Below are 18,744 nucleotides of genomic sequence, written 5' to 3'. Positions count from 1 at the left end.
GCACAATATGCATACCTGTATAGAGTATTCGGTGCTATTGCAGAGGCTGGCTTCCTGGGTCCAGCTCTTGGAGTTTGAGCCTGTGCCACAAACATATTCTGACCAGTCGCCAGTTCTCTTGAAACTGGAGCTGCACGCTCGGTGACCGCATATGTTATTCTTATGGCATTTACCCCATGTTCACTGCTGGATACTGTTCTGAGGGCAACTAGCGCTGGCAATCAGCAAGTGTTTCTTGCACTAACATAGGTCAGGATCAGTTGCAAGGTTTGCAATGATGTGGGAATACCATAAAGTCTATGTCCGAGGCATTTACGCTGTCCAGGCATGTCGGGGTCCTTCGGTCACTGCGGGCCGACTGTTTTGATTGAAGATGGAGATTTTTAAATTGGAGCAGTGGTACCAGGAAATGTTCGAGGGGCACTTCCTGTGTGACATTAGGGCTAAGATAGATGTATTCCATGCTAAAGCTCAGAGCGAGGTGAATCACTTAGGGAAGTATGCAGCTGCACATTGATATGTAAGTCACACCCTACGATGAGACTGCCACCACAGACTACCTTTCCCATTGCCATTAAATGGCTCACTGTGGAACACAAGGAATGCCTCATGGCCTCCCTACGCCAAGAGGAGATACGCACTACACTCAAAGATATGCCATCCAGAAAGGCACCAGGTACTGATAGGCTTATGGTGGCCTTGTACAAGGCCTATAAGGACTTGCTCATCCCCCACCTGGACACTCTCTACAAAGAGATGGTGGAAGTTGGTAGTGTGCCCCTTACAATGCACGAGGCTCTGCTAGTTACTCTTCTGAAGCCGGGCAAGGCTCCTGAATGCTTTTCCTCATATAGGTCACTGCATCTGCTTAACGTAGAAACTTGCTCGTGGGTGTGGTGGGCTACAAACAGACTGGTTTCATATGGGTGTGCAGCTTGAACAATCGTATGCTGTTCAACACGAATCACTATTTAAACCTCCGAGGTGCGCACAGCGGCAGTGTTCCTAGACATGGAGAAAGCGTTTAGCTCGGTTGACTGGGGCTTCATGCTTGCCCTTCCTGAGAAACATCTTCTTGCAGCTAGTAATGGTGCTCTATACACAACCGATCACACGTATATGGAATAATCGCGGCGTCATCGCTCCCATTGATATCACGAGGGGCACCAGGCAGTGGTGCCCCCTGCCTCCACTGTTATAAGATCTGGTGGCTGAGCCACTGGTGTGTGAACTCTGAGATGACAACGCATATCGAGTACTTTGATTCCTAGGTTACAATCTGATCATCTCGGCATAGGCCGATGACGCACTGCTACACATATGCAACCCTGAACATAATCTCCCTATGAAGCTTTGAGAGGTGGTTCGGTTCGGGGGGCAGGGCTTCATGTAAACTGGAACAAGTCCATAATATTCCTGCTCACGCCCTGCCCCAACACAGAAAAAATTAAATTACCCCCTGCAGTGGTCGACAGACTCAGTGTGATACCTAGGGGTACAGATGCACACGTACCTGTAGTTGTGATGCTTGATAATTATGGCAGAGCAATACAGAAGCTCTCAGAGACGGTAGTTTGCTGGATCAGACTTCCGTTATCGTTGGCCGAGTGCATTGCCATCGTGGAAATGGTGGTGTTGCCTGGACTCCTCTTCCTGTTTCTGAGCATCCCGATGTTATGGCCCCCCGCAGCATTCATGGTCCATCAGGGACGCTGAGAGACCTTTACCCTCCCTTATGATGTGAGTGGCTTAATGCCCCTGATCTGGAAACCTATTGCAACGCAGAACAGTGCATGTTTGCACATTATTGGATCCATGGCCCAAATGACTTGAGTCATCTGTGGCTGGTGTGTGATGCTGCGAGTCCTGGGCAGCATCACGAAGTCCTTGATTCACTGAACATCACGCCTCTTGGAGCAGCAGGCTTGGTCTTTGCTGCACTCACCACACATACCCTTATAATGGTGCCTATGGCTCCCAAAGGGACAGGAACCGACTGCTGTGACTGCACTGGTGGGTGCTAGGTGTGTGCACTATTTCGTCAATGATGGTGCAATGTACACTTGAGAAGCTCTCCAGGAGCATGTCAATAGACCCACCTTCCTCATTCAGTTCCATTACTACAGAGTGCAACGCACACTGAGGGGATTATTGGGCGCTGATATCCTGGAACCTCTAGAAATGTCTGTGTTGTCCTCATTTCTTCAGACTAAGGCCCCCTGCCATTTGATGGCTAGGATATGTGCAGTTGCTCAAGAAGCATGCAGGCCAGGAGTCTCTAGGGTTAGACTTGAGTGGCAGAGGGACTTGAGAATAGTCATTAGTGACAAGAAGTGACAGTATTGCTGCTCGATAGTGAAGACCATCTCACTGAATAGCAAACATAGACTCTTGACCTTCAAGTATATCAATAGAGCATACTACACACCAGCTTGCCTGTATAGATATGTATTACGTGATACTGCAAGCTGCTCGTGCTGCAGTGAGGCAGAGGTGGTCTTCGCGCATCTTGCTTGGTTCTGCCCCAGAGTGCAGGAGTTCTGGCGAGTTGTGTTCAGGGAACGAGAGGCTATTACTGATGAGACACTACAACCTGCACCTTTGCTGGCAATGCTGGATTATGACAAAGACATACAGGGTGCCATTCGGTGGCTGGTGGCCATAGGCTTGCTGCTCGTGAGACATCAGGCGGCAATGCGCTGGGCTTGCGGTCCGCTTCCGACTTTGAGGGGGCGTTACATGGATATGGCCTACTGTAACAAGTAGTCAGACTCTTATAGAGTATTACTACCGCTCCAGATATGCCCTAGAGATATTTGGGAACCATACGAGTCTTATCTAACTAGCACTGCGGTAGAGGAGCCAGACAAGGAGACTACTGACAGTGTGAGAGACGAGTGGCGGAACTAGTATGCCTCTCTCTTGAATGATGCTACTAATGTAACTGTGCAGAGGTGTATGTTAAATTAGACTCCCCATGCCTGAAAAAGGGGGGGTCTTTGCCATGAGTCCTCGCCATGAGTCTGGGCTGCTGAGAGTACCCAGGAGGGTGGGGTTGTTATTTACAGTCTATTATTATCTGTACTTTATTTTGTAAGAAATGTCTCTGATACCACTCAACCTGACTGTGAATGCAACAGCTCTCCAGTTCTCACAGCCATATAATTGCACTTGTAGCCATGTCAATGTCTCCATTCTATGTTCAGCATTGAAGCTTGGTGTCAACTTAAAACTAAAGTCTCAAAAAAGGGGAAAAAAGGACTGAATGGGTAGCAAAGTGAGTTTCCAAGACCACATGTGTTGTTAACAGTGAGTCAGAGAAGCTTGTAATGAATCTCTTGGGCTTCACCAAACGAAGGTGACAAATGTATTTTAGGCCATCATATTTTTTTCTCAGATTTTACTTAGGCAATGATATTCTGGTACTATATCATGATTAGAAGAGATCAAAGGTGAGACATGCTTATAGTCTAGACGTTGGGCTCTGTCAGCTGTGACCTACTGCTGTCTGGTGATCTTCCACTTCTTATGTTTTTGTCTGCTTACTTGGGAAAAATCCCACCGCTGTGTGAGAAAACTAGAATCCTCCTCCAGCAGCAACACTTTACTTCAAGTGGTTGATGGTACAACAATCATGAGATGTACCTCATTGGTCACTCACATGTGTGTCTATAGCAGTCAAGTTTGGTTTTCAAGCATGGCTATGACCAGTTGTGTGACAGACATGAGAAAGCCTAGTGGGAAGGTTGCTGATGCAAAGAGAGACAGTGAGGATGTGGAGAGAGGACTTAAGAACAGAGAGAGATGACTGCGGAAAATGTATTTGGCAAAGGAAAATTGGGTGGGAAGAGTGAAAGAGGAAAAGTGAGACCTGGGAGGGAGGGAGGGACACGGGGTAAAGAGAGAAAGCAAAGGAGGTTGTGACAGCGAGTCATGAACAGAGGGAAATGGAGATGGTAGCGGAAGTCAGGGTAAAATGGAGATGGAGGATGGAGACAGGGGCAAAGAGAGATGTGGAGGTAGACCAGAGCAAAGGGTCTGTGGAGAGAAAGATAAGGACAGAGACTCCTAACAGGGGCAAAGATAGGTAGGGATGGAGATATGAGCAATGAGCTGACACCAGGACAACTGGAGATGTGTCGGGAGGGAGAGTACAAGAACATAACATCGGAGCAAATGAAGGGTGGTGGAGAATGAGAAAGTGAGATGTGAGGACATGTAGACATAGTTCATTATTCTGGAATTTTATGGTCAAAATACTGGACGCAACAAATGATTACTACAAGAAGATGCACTATTTAAATATTAAAAAAGGTCAATTAAAGTCCGGTTCCATTATAACTTTCGGTTTCCAAATAAGAATAGGAGGAAAAATATATCTAACTGCTCAGCTGCTCAGCCTACATTGGGGTCGTGATCTTCTGATTGCTTTCTGAAGGCCATAAATAAATTAGAAGAATCCCATTAAGGGAAATGTTAATGCGATAACTAGGACTGCAAATATAAAAATCTGCATTAATTATCCGACGAAGCTGCCTGCGTTTCGCTGTTTGTAGGCTCAAACTTCTTTGCTTCAATTTCTATTTTATAAATCTCAGAATACAGAACAAAGGCCATCATATACTAAGATATTTTACGGTTGGTAAGGCTGTGATTTCGGCCACAGCATGGCATTTTTTAATTCACTATGCGTTACCGAATCTTACGGAATCACAATGTGGTTTTGGGAATAGATACCTAATCGCTAATTGGAAGGGTTTTGTAAGGGCGACTGTTCCAGATGCGGGTTCCTTTTGAAATGTATTAGAGTTTTGTGACGAAAATCTGGTCTCAAATCATTAATATTCTACCACCTCCTAAAAGGAAGTGGTAAGCCATTCGCAAAGGGGAAGGACCCCTTCCCCTTTGTGGACGTTCACAAAAACGTTTTTTCAGGATCAGGTAGTGGTCCATTGGATCCTAAAAAGATTTGTGTACTTTTTCATATTTTTTAAATATATCCTGTTCTCCTTTAAGGAAAATGAACTCAATTTAGAAAAAAAGATGCCTTATTTAAAAGCAGTCTGGGACATAGTGGTCTGCTGACTTCAGAGATCCACCATGCATGTAAATGTAGAAATTGAAAGAGGATCGCAATTTTTTACCTACCTCATTCATATTAATGAGGTAGATTGAATTGTTACCCACTATGATTCAGTATTTTGTGATCAAACCTATCTGTCAAATGCATTTGTTTTTTTCTGAATTTCTGATAAGAAATTGCAAATTGCAAATGGTTAAATACCGCAATTTATGATTTCTTGACAGGAATCTTTGTATGAGGGCCATAGTCTTTATGTCATGTCTTTAGTTCCCATTCTATCTAAACCTTCATTTGCCCTGCAACTACATTACATTAACTCTCTGTAACATCCATAGCTCTATAAACATTTTTAGGGAACGTGTGCTAAAAATGCTCTGCTTTGCTGCAGACGTTTCAAAGTATTCTTGGGAAGGTTGAGCTCCAACTTGCCTGCAGAAAGTGAATCTAGGCTGGGGCAGCAACTATTTGAATATTCTTTGGTTGCCCTCTCAAAACCTCGGCTTTTTAGCCACTTTATGTGTACATTGTGTGTCTGTGCTTTGCTTAAAATTCTTAGGCCGCCAAATCACCCTGGAGGAAGTTGAATTCACTTTTCCTGCTCACTTGGCACAATTAAGGGCACGGAATTGAGATGCCCACTTTCAAACTTCACCAGTCACCACAGGCTCACCACTGTCTCCTCTTTTTCTCACAGGATGCGATGCTCGTTATCCTCAAGAGTCTCATGCCAGCGTCTTTCTTCAATATCATCGGCTTTGGCTCTACCTTCAAGACTCTCTTCCCCTCCAGCCAGGCATACAGTGAGGTGAGTGTGGGAGATGATGAGAGAGTAAAGCTTCGCCTTAGTCGACCTGGGAGTTGCCGCTGGTCCCATGATACCATGCAGAGGCCAATTGGTAACAGTACATTACCAGAATATAGTCGTCACAATGTCATCCGACATACATACTGTGTCCTTAATATTGCTTACAACAATATTGCCACCTTCAAGGTAATACTAGAAAATCTACCATTTATGGCAGCCAATATTTTGGTAAACGATGCTCTGGCATGAAGTGTTGTTAATGATAGCTTAGCTCATGTTCAAAGATATGTAGACTCAGTATCTCTTTTCAATATTTCAAGATCTGCTGTATTTATATTGATAGCGAATAAAACACACTACATTGTTAACCAAACACATGGTCATAGGCAAAGGAACGTATCCTCGGTACAAGTCTAGAGTCATTCGATGGAGTAAGTCATAGCTCAGACAGAAAGTTTTGGTGTACGTTTTGGAAACGGCTGTCATTGTGACACCCTTGGGAAGTTGGAGGTTCTAGTGGTGCCATTTGATAATGTAAGATGACAAACAAGTTAAATGCTTACTGCTGATATCTGCTTCTGTGTCCTTTAGGTCATCAGTTCAACTCCCAGCCGCACCAATTCAGCCCTCCATCCTTTAAAGTTTATTAAATTCAGTACCATTAATTGGAATGAAAGTAACACATGAAAGTGGCAAAACTGTGGTATATTGTGCTGTATGTAAAAATATATATATTATGCACGCCTCAAGGGCACGCCTCAGAACTCCTCAGTCCATCTACACAAAATAACTCTTTCAAAGTTAGATGCATCTTGCATTACGTAACTGCACAACAGATACCGTACTGGCAGCTTATTACTTCTAGCTCCTTTACAGCAGACAGGTCCTCCATAGCATGGAAAATGTCAAAACACATTATTGTAAAATAACACACAACTCGTACATGACATATTGGCTGGCTCTTGCATATAACACACACCTTTCACTTCACGCAACTGCACTTGCTGCACACAATTGTCATGATGTGGCATGCCTGCTTTGTCCTGTGTGTAAGGAAAAGGGACAATGCAGTGACATGATGTATCTTGGTATGCATGGACTGAGAGAACGTGCTGTAGAATATTACATGTGAATGCTGCGATAATGTGATGATGCACAAATATGAGGGTCAGGTGCTGGTTGAAGCCCGCTAGTTAAGTCCAACTGAAGGCAGAATGGAGCCCTAACAGGGTCTATCAGGCTTAGCTGCAACCTAAGGCCCTAACGTGTAATGATAAACGTGGCTCCTGTATGAATAGCTCTAAACTCTTGTGTGAAGACCCTGCCCTCCAACTACAACTTTTTGATGACAATTTGTTAAACAGGACCTCCGTTGAGATGCACTATGACACTAGTTGGGAGCCTATCTAGAGATGGAAGCAGGCCCTGTGATCATGAGGGCTGTAGTCTGGGCTAGCCAATTTCATATCCACTGCATGTGGTGTCAGCTCTGCTGCTGGGCACGAGGAGATCAGGAAAGAGGATGGGCAAGGCAAGACGTCTTCAGAACCCCATGAAGCAACCAAAATATAAAGCATTGGACAAGACTGTGGGAAGATACAGAAGTGGAAAGAAATCTAACCTGACTTACAGTTGCCTGTGAATGATAGAACAAAGATAAAGGGAGTGCCTTATTGCTGTCAATTAAAGATTGAGGATGACATGCAATAAGAACTCGAGGACAAACATTCTGCTTTCTCCTTGCTTTGGTGTCAAGTGACATTTGGTACTGCTGGAGTTAAAGGTATTGTTTGTGTGAGTGTGTGCCAAAAGGTGTGCTATAAAAGGTGCAGCCAACACTTCATGAGTAGCAGTTTTTTTTTCTTCAAAAACTGCATGTGCCAACAAGTGGCTTTTGTGGAGTTGTGCCATTGAAGTGCTTGCCTAACCTTATGTTCGGTGAAGGAGAGTGCTGATCATTGGTGGTGTGTGGTGTGGTGGTCTTCAGTGTGTGTCCTATCGAAGTGATGTTTCTGTCTACACCACACAAGTGACGGTGCTGAAAACGTGGTCCATATGGAGAGTACAGTCTTCAGCGTGTGCCCCTATTATTGTGGTTCAGCACTGGTTACCAGAAAAGGCAACATGCAGCTCCAGTAGGTGCTTGTGTTGAGGAGCTCAGCAACTGTCATCAAAATAGGAGAGGGGCCACCCCAGGGTTTACTAATGTGAAAGCCTTCAGTGCATCTCAGATTATTGGAGGGTGTAGTACAGTAGTGCACCTTTGCCTCCAAACAACTGACACTGAGAAAGAACATTCAGCAAGGATGTGTACAGGGAAAAGGGACTAAGGGTCAGAATCATGCTGTGGCTATATGGTGAAAAGAATAAAAAACTACTGGACCTTCCCTAGCCCCGTCAATTCCTTTGTGTTTCAGTGGTCTGTGGAGATTTTGAAAAGAGTAAACAGCATCAGAGCTTCATGACGTTTTTCTGAATGGTGGAAAATGTATGTTCTAGAATTGTTAAAACTACTACATAATGTGAGGAAATTTAAATATATTGACGCAATGTTGTAATGGTTGCATTTGCATTTATATTGCGTCAATGTGGGAAATTATGCTGGATGAATACAAACATTGTGAACGGTTATCCCACTGGGAGAGCTAAAGCTTTGGTCCTTTCATTTTGTGAATTTTCTCTTTTCTATAGTTTGGGAAGAGTGTTTGCCATACACTGCTGTGGCAGAATGGGGTTGCATGGACAGTACCCTACTGCAAGTTGAGGTGTGGCAGTACACATTGTGCATACATAGTGTGACTATATGTATGGTATGGGAAAGCCTTGTCGGCAGGTTGGAAAAAGGTATACATTTGACCATTATTTTGCAATTACTTATTTGTTGGGCACACAAGAGTGTGCAAATGTGGGGAAGAGGAATACCTTCTGTTGTGTGATCTAGCTGTTTGGTGTCCAATTAGAAGATAAATGCAGCAGTACTCTATTCTGTAGAATTGTGAAGGTGGAAAAGAGGAGTACCCTGTCACAAGTAATTAAACTTTCTGAGTGTTTGGGAAAGTGTAGCACACTTGTGAATAATGAGATGAAAGTGGGGAAGAGGATTACCCTATTGTGTGGCTTGTATAAAGTATTGCGAAGGTGGGTAGAAGAGTATCCTGTTGTGAGAGGAAGCATGGGGAAATGAAGTATCCTGTTGAGTTGTGGCCGGCAGCCACAAGTTCTTCAGTTTGTCCCACATTACACAAACCACGCAACAGGATAATCCTCTTTGTCCTGGGACCAGCCATCTTTGTGTACAAATGGAGAGTTTCAACAGAAGCGTGGTACTGGAGGCAGAGTATATCAGTGTGAATTGTCTTGTGGGGCTGTGTTTTTTAGTATGTTTTTTGTTTCACCTTTACCTGGTCAGGAACGAGTAATCATTTGGTCTGAAAAAAGGGGAGGATTGGACCGGAGAGTTGTACTGAAGGCAGAGTGCATTTGGGACTGTCTTTTTGATGGATGTGGTTCAGTTTGTGTGCGCTGGAGTCAGCCTTCGTTGTTATGGGAGGATCTGACTTGGCTTGAGAAGACGCAGGTGTAGACTGCAGTATGTGCAAACATTTTGGGGAGAACATAATGCTTTAGTGGTTGCAGGGCATCTTCCGTTAAATGGAGTATCGAAGCCAGTTGGTTCACTATTGCCTGTGTACCCCTATAATGATGGCCTCAGGCTTTGCTGGCCTTTGAGGGACCCGGGTTTTTTTATTTACTCTCCACTGGAAAAGTATTTTAAGAACGTTTTAAATTGCATTACTGACGGGAGCTAGATAGTTTTGCTATCCTACTTTGGACATCTGTGTGAATGTATTAAGGATAGTTTGATGAAGCCAGTTAGGAATGTCCAAGAGCTTCCAAAATGATTCGACAAGCATTACTCCCTCGAGAATTTCTGGTTAAAGGAGGATTTGACTTTTAAACCTGGAGATCCATTGGTAGTAAGCGAAGAGTGTAAAAGTTATAAAAGCACCCTTAATCATAGGAGGAATGAGCTGTCAAATAAGACAAGTAAATGTTAGAGGATACTGAGACCAAAAACAAGAGCAAAATGTTTTGGGACACGGTGAAAGGGTTCAGGCAAAGGGCTGCCACCACTAACACTTTGTGTAGCCATATATCTGGTGCTGATTAGGTCACCCACTTTATTAAATATTTTATTGAATAAATTAGAAGGATAAAGACTCTTTGTCTCCTTAATAGAAGTGGAGAAGGCTATTATGCAAAGTCCAAATGGGAAAGACCCAAGGCCAGACGGTGCCCCCCTGGATCTTATTAAATGTAAGACCATCCTGTGGAGGTCTTTACTTACAAACCTTTTCAATAACTTGCTCTGTGTTAATATCCCTAGCTCTTGGGCCCTCTCTGCTCGGGTCCAGGGTACTCCAACGTCCTCCCTCTTTAGGTGGAAGAAAACTTCATATGTAGGTGGCGTCTTTTTCTCCCCCACCAGCTCACACTATGTTATCCATTCAGAATTAAGATTGCAGTACATAACTGTACAACTGAAGCTAGCTCCTTTGTTGTTATGGGTGATGAGGAATCATTATTGGTCTGATCTGGACCAATAAAGAGGCAAGCCTGAATGAGGACATTATCTGGGACTGTCTCACACTTGAGAAGGCTGTGAAGATCCCTTGGATAGGGTACATACAACATACTTTTAAAGAGTTAGGACTGGCCTATATGTTTGACTTACCCTCAGCTTTAACTAAGAACTAAGGCTAGCAGGAAGCTTGTTAAGCTTAAGCTTTGCGAATTTTATCAGATCCAGAGGCTACATACAGAATCTACCAAAAGTTCGTTAAGGGCTACATTTATTTGTCAGAACTAAGTGAATCCATGCTTCATTTGAATTTAGCTCTGATTCAGTGGGGAAGGTTATTTTTGGCCCATTTTAGAGCAGGTACAATATGGTGTCTCCCCTGTTTCCCAAATGACCAGAGTTATTTTTGCTGTATCAAACTGGTTTGCCCATGTGAGGGGACCTCTGTAACAACTTTACTGCATTATATATTTTTTTAGATATTTTAAATTGCCTTTTATTTACTTTATAAAACCAATCTTAAAGTGTTTAACCATATCAAATGTGCAGAGTTGCGCTGTTTTACATGCAGTTTTTAGGCAGTGCTGACATCTGTTAAGGGGTTTTAGACTTGGCATCCTTGGTGTGGTTTGTCCTGACTTTTTGCTTTCCGACCTCCTGTTTCTCTGGCTTCATTTTTGCTGGCTTTAGGATTCTGTGCCTACTACTGCTGCTAACCAGGTGCAGATGCAGGTGCACTGCACTCTAAACATGGTAACATTGGCTTATCTAAAATTGGAATATTTAATTTACTAGTAAGTCCCTGGTTAAGTGTACTATTTGTTCCCAGGGCCTGTACATTACTTGCTGCTAGTGGGCCTTCAGCACTGATTGTGCTACCCACTTCAGTAGAAATTTAAACATGTTTCAGGCCTGCCACTGTAGAGCGTATGCATGCAGTTTCAATCTGCCATTTCGACCTGGCACATGCACCCAGGTATCAGGCCCAAACCTTCCTTTTTCTTACATGTCTCACCCCTAAGAAGGCCCTAATCAGCCCAAGGACAGAGTGCAGTGTATTTAAAAAGTTTGACATGTGCTTTTAAGTTTCACACGTCCTGGTAGTGAAAAACTACTTCAAGGCCTATCTCTCCCATCGGTTAATATTGGGTTACCTTGAAGTACCTTTTAAGTGTAACTTCCAATTGGGAAAATATAGAAATTTGGAATTTGGTGTCTCTGGACTCACAATTTAAAATCACAATTTATAATGAAGTTGGATTTGAAGTTTTAAGTCTGAAAATGCCACTTTTAGAAAGTTGGCATTTTCTTACTTTAGCTATTCTGTTCCTCAGCCTGTCTCTGAATACACTTCTTGGGTGGGAGACAGCTGGGCTTTGTGCATTCCCTCCAGACAGTCACACACAAAGAGAGCTGGGGTGCGACATTTGCATCCTGATGGCCCATTACCAGGCTGAAGGGTCTTCCTAGGCTAGATAAGAGGGAGGAACTGACATTTATGCCTCCGCACAAAGAGCTGCGTAACTCTTTGTAGAGTGTCTGGAGCCAGGGACCAAAGGGGAGGGGCCTTGTGCACTTCAAAGGCCTCTCTTTGAAGTCTCTCCACTTCAAAGACTCAACTGGGAATACGTACTGGACTCCAAACCCCACTAAATCAGAATTTTGCTGGAGCCAAAGACATTCTACCAGGAAGATATCTTATGTGCTGCAGGAGGGACTGCCACTTTGCTAACTGCTTTGTTATGTTTGACTGCTGCCTGCTGAATGGTGTGCTGACGGAGGGGCTGCTGCTTTGCCACCGGCTTCGCTGTGTTGGCCTGCTGCCTGCTGTTTCTTGCTGGGAGTGAGAAAGACTGGACCTACTCTCTGCCTCCATGAAACCAATTTTCTCCAAGGGCTTGCTGGCTTTCCCCAGTTTTTGACGTCTCAGGGCCATCAAAGACTTCCTTCAACTTTGCTTCAGCTGGTCGACTCTGCGAACTGTGAGTCTTCAATTGCCTGAAGTGCCAACCCTCAGAAGTGGTTTCTACGGCTGTTGTCTACAAAAATGTATGCATCACAGCCATTGCACTGCTCAGGACTGACGCAGTGCCTTCTGTCACCAACACATTACTGATTCGACCACTACGCAGGACCCGACTGTGGGGTTTGACGACAACACAGCACCAATCCAAGGACATCAATGCATGGCTCAACAACAATGCACTGCATACATCGAAAGGGGTTTGACGTCAACGACGGACCCAATTACGAGACTCGACGACGATGCATCTACCCAACTGTGTAGATTAGAACCGACGCATCGAAGTTGAAGTTGTTGCTTGCTCCATTCACTGTATTTTATAGGTGGGTTCTGTGTGAGTCCTGTAGCCGCCCTGCACTTCATCACATTCGGCCTGAACTTTGGATTTACCCAAATCTAGCGCATCATCAAGTAACCTTTTAGCACTGTTGACTTTTAAGCACAATATTGCAGTTTATTCTTTAAAAATTCATATCTTGAGTTCTATTTTTTGGATCTTTTGTTTTGGTGTTTTTTTTACTGAGATAAATATTTTCTGTTTTTCTATACTGATGTGGATTATTTTGTGATGTTTTCACTGTGGTACTGTAATTTAAATGTTCCACAAATACTCTACACAGTGCCTCTTAAGTTAAGCCTGACTGCTCTGTGCTAAGTTACCAGAGGGTGAGCGCAGGTTAATTTAGGTTGTGTATCTGACTTACCCTTACTACGATTGTGGTCTCTACTTACACAGGGTGCATACCTCTGCCAAGTAGAGACCCAATTTCTAACAGGGTGACTGCTTATCTGAAAGCAGCAGTGAAGTGGCCCAAGTCAACGGAAAGCTGACCACTAAGTCACCTTTATTGCTAGACCTTGGAGGCAAGTGGCATTTTTAGAATTTTCAGGGTACTTTAGACTTATAACCTTTTAGAACATAACAGACCCCATGAGGTTTTTGATTTCTTCAAGGTTGTTTAGCTAGGGATACCTTATTCTTAGAACTGAGATTGTCATAACAAGGTATATAGTGCATGACATACACTATGCACTTCTCTTTAGATGGACAACTTGTGTTATTTGCACTAACTGTGAACTGTATTCCTTTCAATTTACATTCATGCCTTAGAGATTTAAGGGCATATTTAAGAGCCCTTAGGGCCACAGGAGCATCCGGTGTCCACTCCGGTGGCGCAATGCCCAGTGCCGTATTTACAATGTGGTGTTGAGCCACTTTTTGTGGCTTAACGCCACCTTGTAAATACGGCCCCTTCACATGCAGTACTTTACGTGGAAGGGGTGTGCAATGGGTGTCGCTGTTAGCGTGCCACACCAATGCCCATTGCATTTTAAATCTAATGTCACCCCAGTGGTGGCACTAGCATGGCACAACGAGGAGAAATGCTTTCATTTCTCCTCGTTTTTTGCTCTTTCTATGTGTGCTGCATCATGCTGCACACATAGAAAGAGCAAATCGCCGTTTAAGATTGATTTTGTGCAGAAGGTGTTCCATCCTGCACAAAAACAATCTCCCCTTTAACACAGCCATCCTTGCACTATGGTGCACGGGTTGCTGCATTGGGGCACTGCAGCAAATCTAGCACCAGTGCAGGGGGAAACACAGGGGTGCACCATATTCTAGTCAATACAGTGCATCCCTGCGTTTTAAAAATGTCAGTGTGCAACGCTGCCAAATTTGGCACAGCAACGGGCTCTGCCATTTTCTGTTAAATGTGGTCCTTAAAGTTTTAAACTGTTTTTATTGTACTTATTTATTGTTCTTGCTCTTTTATGATTTTTATTTGATATTGAATAGAGGATTATTTGACTTTAGTAGGTTGCAATATGAGAGTGGCTTGCTATCCTGGCACCTTTGGGCTTTTGTCCAGTGTAGTGATGGTTACTGGCATTCGGGTGGTGCAAATACCAGTGCAGTCCAGTATTACCACCTTAGCACCAGTCATCATAAGTACACCGGACTGGTGTGTGAGTGTTGTGTTATCAGAAGCTTCAGTCCGCGCATACTAGAGGCTTTCATTGTGGTGTGATGTTTGTGAGCATCCAAGGGGCATGGTGCCAGGTGCAGATGTAGGTGTTTTTTCTGCCTGCCAAATGGTCGTGTTGGTTTGGCCAACTATTGTGACCGGAAGTTGATTGTGGAGTGCTGGGCTTCTGTGCGTGTGCGTGTGCGTGAGAGTGTAAAGGAGTGTGCTTTTCTTGAAGGCATGTGTATGATATTTGTGTAAGACGGAAAAGATGTGAGGGATTGAATTGTTCTTTGTGGGACACTGTTGCTTTAACTTTTATCCCATATGTATGGAAAGAGGGAGACATGATGTGGCATGTCTTGTTTGTGCTATGTTTAAGGAAAGAGGCTGTTTTAGTGATGTGACGTGATATGTCTGTGTATGCATGTGCTGTCACCATGCTATATAATGTTGAGTGCAGATGCTGTGAGATGGTGATGATGATGGGACGTGGGGATCTGCTGCTAGGTGAAGCCAGATAATTAAATACAGTTGGAGGGAGAATGGAGCTGTAACAGGACGTATCACTGTGTTGCTTCAACCTAAATGCATAACATTAAATATAATGTTAACTAATACCTGAATGGCTCTAGACTCTTGGTGAAGACTCTGCCCTTGAATTACAAAACATTTTGGTGACAATTTGTTAAACAGGACATGCGTTTAACAACCACCAACTGAATGACTCAGACTCATGTTTGAAGACTCAGCCATTCCACTACAACAATTATTTTGCTTATATAGGACACAAGCTTGCCACTGCACACAACTTCTAGGTAAAAACATTCATCCGCTGTACACACGTGTTCTGTAGCACCCGGTTCTTTCATCACCACAGCTAATCCAATGCACATAGGTTGACTCCTCCTCCTGATAACCCAGCAATTAGTAATATCCAGTTAATCCTTAGGTTACATCAAAGTTACAGCTCCCACCTCATCTGCAGCACACAGCTTTCCCCGCACAGACAGCTAATACCAAATGGTCAATGCAGAGCAATATACTGCGCACCTTTGGACAAAATACATAATACAAGGTTATGAAATTTCATACACGGAGGCTCAATTATCTGATATAATGCAGATCTCCTGGTTTGACATAATTTTTGTTATAGCCACTTGTGCGAAGATGCAACACAGTAAGAGAATAATATATAACCTGAGTGAGCCATTTGCCGAATGAAGTCTACACAGTTACAATCATCGGTAACATCCAGAGCACATCGACCGGCCTAAAACATATTGGATACCACCTGCAAACTGCGCACTCTTCATTACAGCCACTTACCAAAAGATTGTTACACTGCCTGAGTGAGTAATACATGCTACTTTAGAGTTCATCCGGGGGCCGCCAACTCCAAAAACACTCTACCTCACCCTAGAATAGTATGCACCATTTGGTACTGCCGATTGTCTGATTTATATTACACAGCTCTTCTGAACTAATCTCCCATGGTTAGCGCACATGCCCCCAATTATGACACAGTAAAATTAAATTACACATTTTTGGGCACAGAGTACTCCTAGAGAAGGTGCATGTTCTGTCATACACATCCTTCCATACAAACACATCCTAAGTGTGTAACTTGAGTAAAATGCCAATTCATTGGCTTTATGACCATACATGCTACATACCTCTCACAAAGCATACATGCTTGGGCATCCCTTCCCACCCTAAGGTACTACATAGATTCATTACAATTGATTTCGTTCCATCCAAATTACGTCGGTAAAGTAGTTATTCTTTGGATGCTACAAGACTGGGCATACCTATTTACATGGCCACCTACGAAGGTACGCGTCATGGATCTAACCTTCCCCTGCATATTGCCTCACTCTAGTGATACACATACATGCCTCCTCTAGGCACTAGTGTAAATGTGAGTCATTTTGGTATTTTCATCTGAGGCTTGTTACATGAAAGTTCCATCTTTACAGTAAGCCACGTCACTTAATTATGTGCCATTGGCAGCAAAGATTAGTGCAAGCGCACAAGAAATAACCCAAATGACCAGAAGGTGAGTCGCTGATTTTGCAGTGCTTGAGTTTTAATGCAAAGTGCGAACTTGTGTCCAACGTGGTAAGAGGGTACGTTTCGCACTACAGAATAGGGTTAAATGCTGGTATTGCATTTCGCATAATTTCTTGAAATGTTACCCAAATGTTGCGTAATTTCACTTATTCGCTTATTCAAATTGCACGGATTTCACACACTCCCAGACATAGCTGCGTGCATACTTTTATAAAACAGTAGAGTTTAACAGTATAATCTAAAGGGTAATTCCCTCTCACACCTTCTCTGTCTAATTGGCCTCGATCTTGTCATAGGCCCTCTTCTCCATTTTCTTCCCTAGACATTTCCATATATTGACATCCTCTTCCTACTCTTTAGGTAATTTCTATAATCTTCCACCAGGAAAACATATACCAAGATTGGAGGTGAAACCGTTACCGTGGTTAAATTTTCTACTGTAAAAGCTTTGTTCTAGCATTTCGATTTTGCGTGAATGCTGAAAAGGCAGCAATAGCACCTCTCTGCATTCCTGTCTTAAAACAAATTAAAACACGTCCTTTCTGTTCAGCTGTGTGCTAATGATCTTTTGGCTGCAAGTGCCCTCTGGTGGCTTGATTGGTTACTGAAAGACTTTCTTGAATCAAGTTGTTATGTCAATATTGATTGCATAATACAGTGCTGCAAGACCTTCCAACAGATAATTTTCAAAGTAATCGCCTCATTCACATTCCATGGCTTGTGAGCATCCTACAAAGCTTTCCCCTGGGAATATCCCAAAATATCATGCATGTTGAAACTACAGGAGACTGTGTGGACATTTTAGGAGTGTACTGCTGATGCAGAAATTGTCATAGATAGGGCGTGTCACTGATAGTCCTGCCAGCCTTAAGGTAGTCTTCCCCCAAACATTGTCCTGCTTGCCTCATATTTTTGCTGATTTCTTTTTGTTGGTTTCAGGGCAGCTCTGATCCTTCTGGACCTCTCTGCAGCAGTTGATATAGTGTCCCACCACAATCTCCTCAACAAACTCCACAACATAGGCATTCAACAAAATGCCATTAAGTGGGTCACCTCTTTCCGCACAGGCCGCATGCAGAGTATCTGCCTTCCTTCCTTCACTTCTACATCCAAGAATATTCACTTGCAGCGCACCCCAAGGATTCTCCCTCAGCCCTGTTCAACATTTACATGACCCACCTTGCAGACATGGTCAGATCCTACAGACTCAAAATAATCTCCTTTGCCGATGACACTCAACTAATCCTCTCACTCAACAAAGACCCCCACAATGCCAAAGCCAACTTCTGCAATGCCATGACTTACGTAGCAACATAGAAAAAAAACAGCTGCCTCAACCTAAACACAGACAAAACAGAAGTCGTCATCATCTGGAAGAACACCTCCATATGGAACCACAGCTGGTGGCCAGCAGAGCTTGGACCAACACCCTCTCCATCCGCCCACGCATTAGACCTTGGCATCATCCTCAACTGCCAACTATCCATGAATCCACAAATAAATTCAGTCACCTCCTCCTGCTTTTATATACTCTCTGTATGCTCTACTGAATCTTCATGTGGATCCATACCGACACCAGAAAGAGAGTCATGCACACTCTGGTTATCAGCCACCTCAACTATGGCAAATGCTCTCTGTGCCTGAGTGCCCTCACAGCTAATTTAAAGACTCCAGACTCTACAGAACACCGCAGCCAGACTCATCCTCAACCTCCCTGTTAGAAATGGGGTCTTTGGTTGAAAGTCAGGTTACCCCCTGTTCAAGCAAGGACCCTCACTCTAGTCAGGGTAAAAGAGAATCACCCTCAGCTAACCCCTGCTTACCCCCTTGGTAGCTTGGCAGAGCAGTAGGCTTAACTTCAGAGCGCTAGGTGTAAAGTATTTGTACCAGCACACACAGTAACTTCATGTAAACAATACAAAATGACACAACACCGGTTTAGCAAAATAGGAAATATTTATCTAAACAAAACAAGACCAAAACGACAAAAATCCGACATACACAAGTCAAGTTATGAATTTTTAAAGATTAAACTCAAAAATAGCGCTTAGAAACAAAATTGCTTCGATGAGCTGTTAACATGGTGTCGTGACGGAGTCGTTCCCAACAAGCCGACACCAGCGGCGCCGGACACGGAGTCGCGTAGACCCCCAAGTACAGTACCTTTGATGAAGAGTGAAAACAAAACGATGCGCGAAGTCGGGAATCGCG

General features: G+C 43.6%; 1 protein-coding gene across 1 annotated transcript in view; it reads left to right on the top strand.

Moving 5' to 3' along the window:
• Positions 1-18,744, top strand: part of VWA5B1 (von Willebrand factor A domain containing 5B1) — a 917,148-nt gene that overhangs the window by 387,063 nt on the left and 511,341 nt on the right. Inside the window, exon 9 of the mRNA XM_069242250.1 lies at positions 5,778-5,888. Coding sequence (XP_069098351.1) covers positions 5,778-5,888 — 111 coding nt within the window. The remainder of the gene's footprint in view (positions 1-5,777; positions 5,889-18,744) is intronic.

This window comes from Pleurodeles waltl, chromosome 6 (assembly GCF_031143425.1).
Source record: "Pleurodeles waltl isolate 20211129_DDA chromosome 6, aPleWal1.hap1.20221129, whole genome shotgun sequence".
Lineage (NCBI taxonomy): Eukaryota > Metazoa > Chordata > Amphibia > Caudata > Salamandridae > Pleurodeles > Pleurodeles waltl.
Note: the sequence above shows the minus strand (reverse complement) of the source record. Positions and strands in the feature narration are given on the sequence as shown.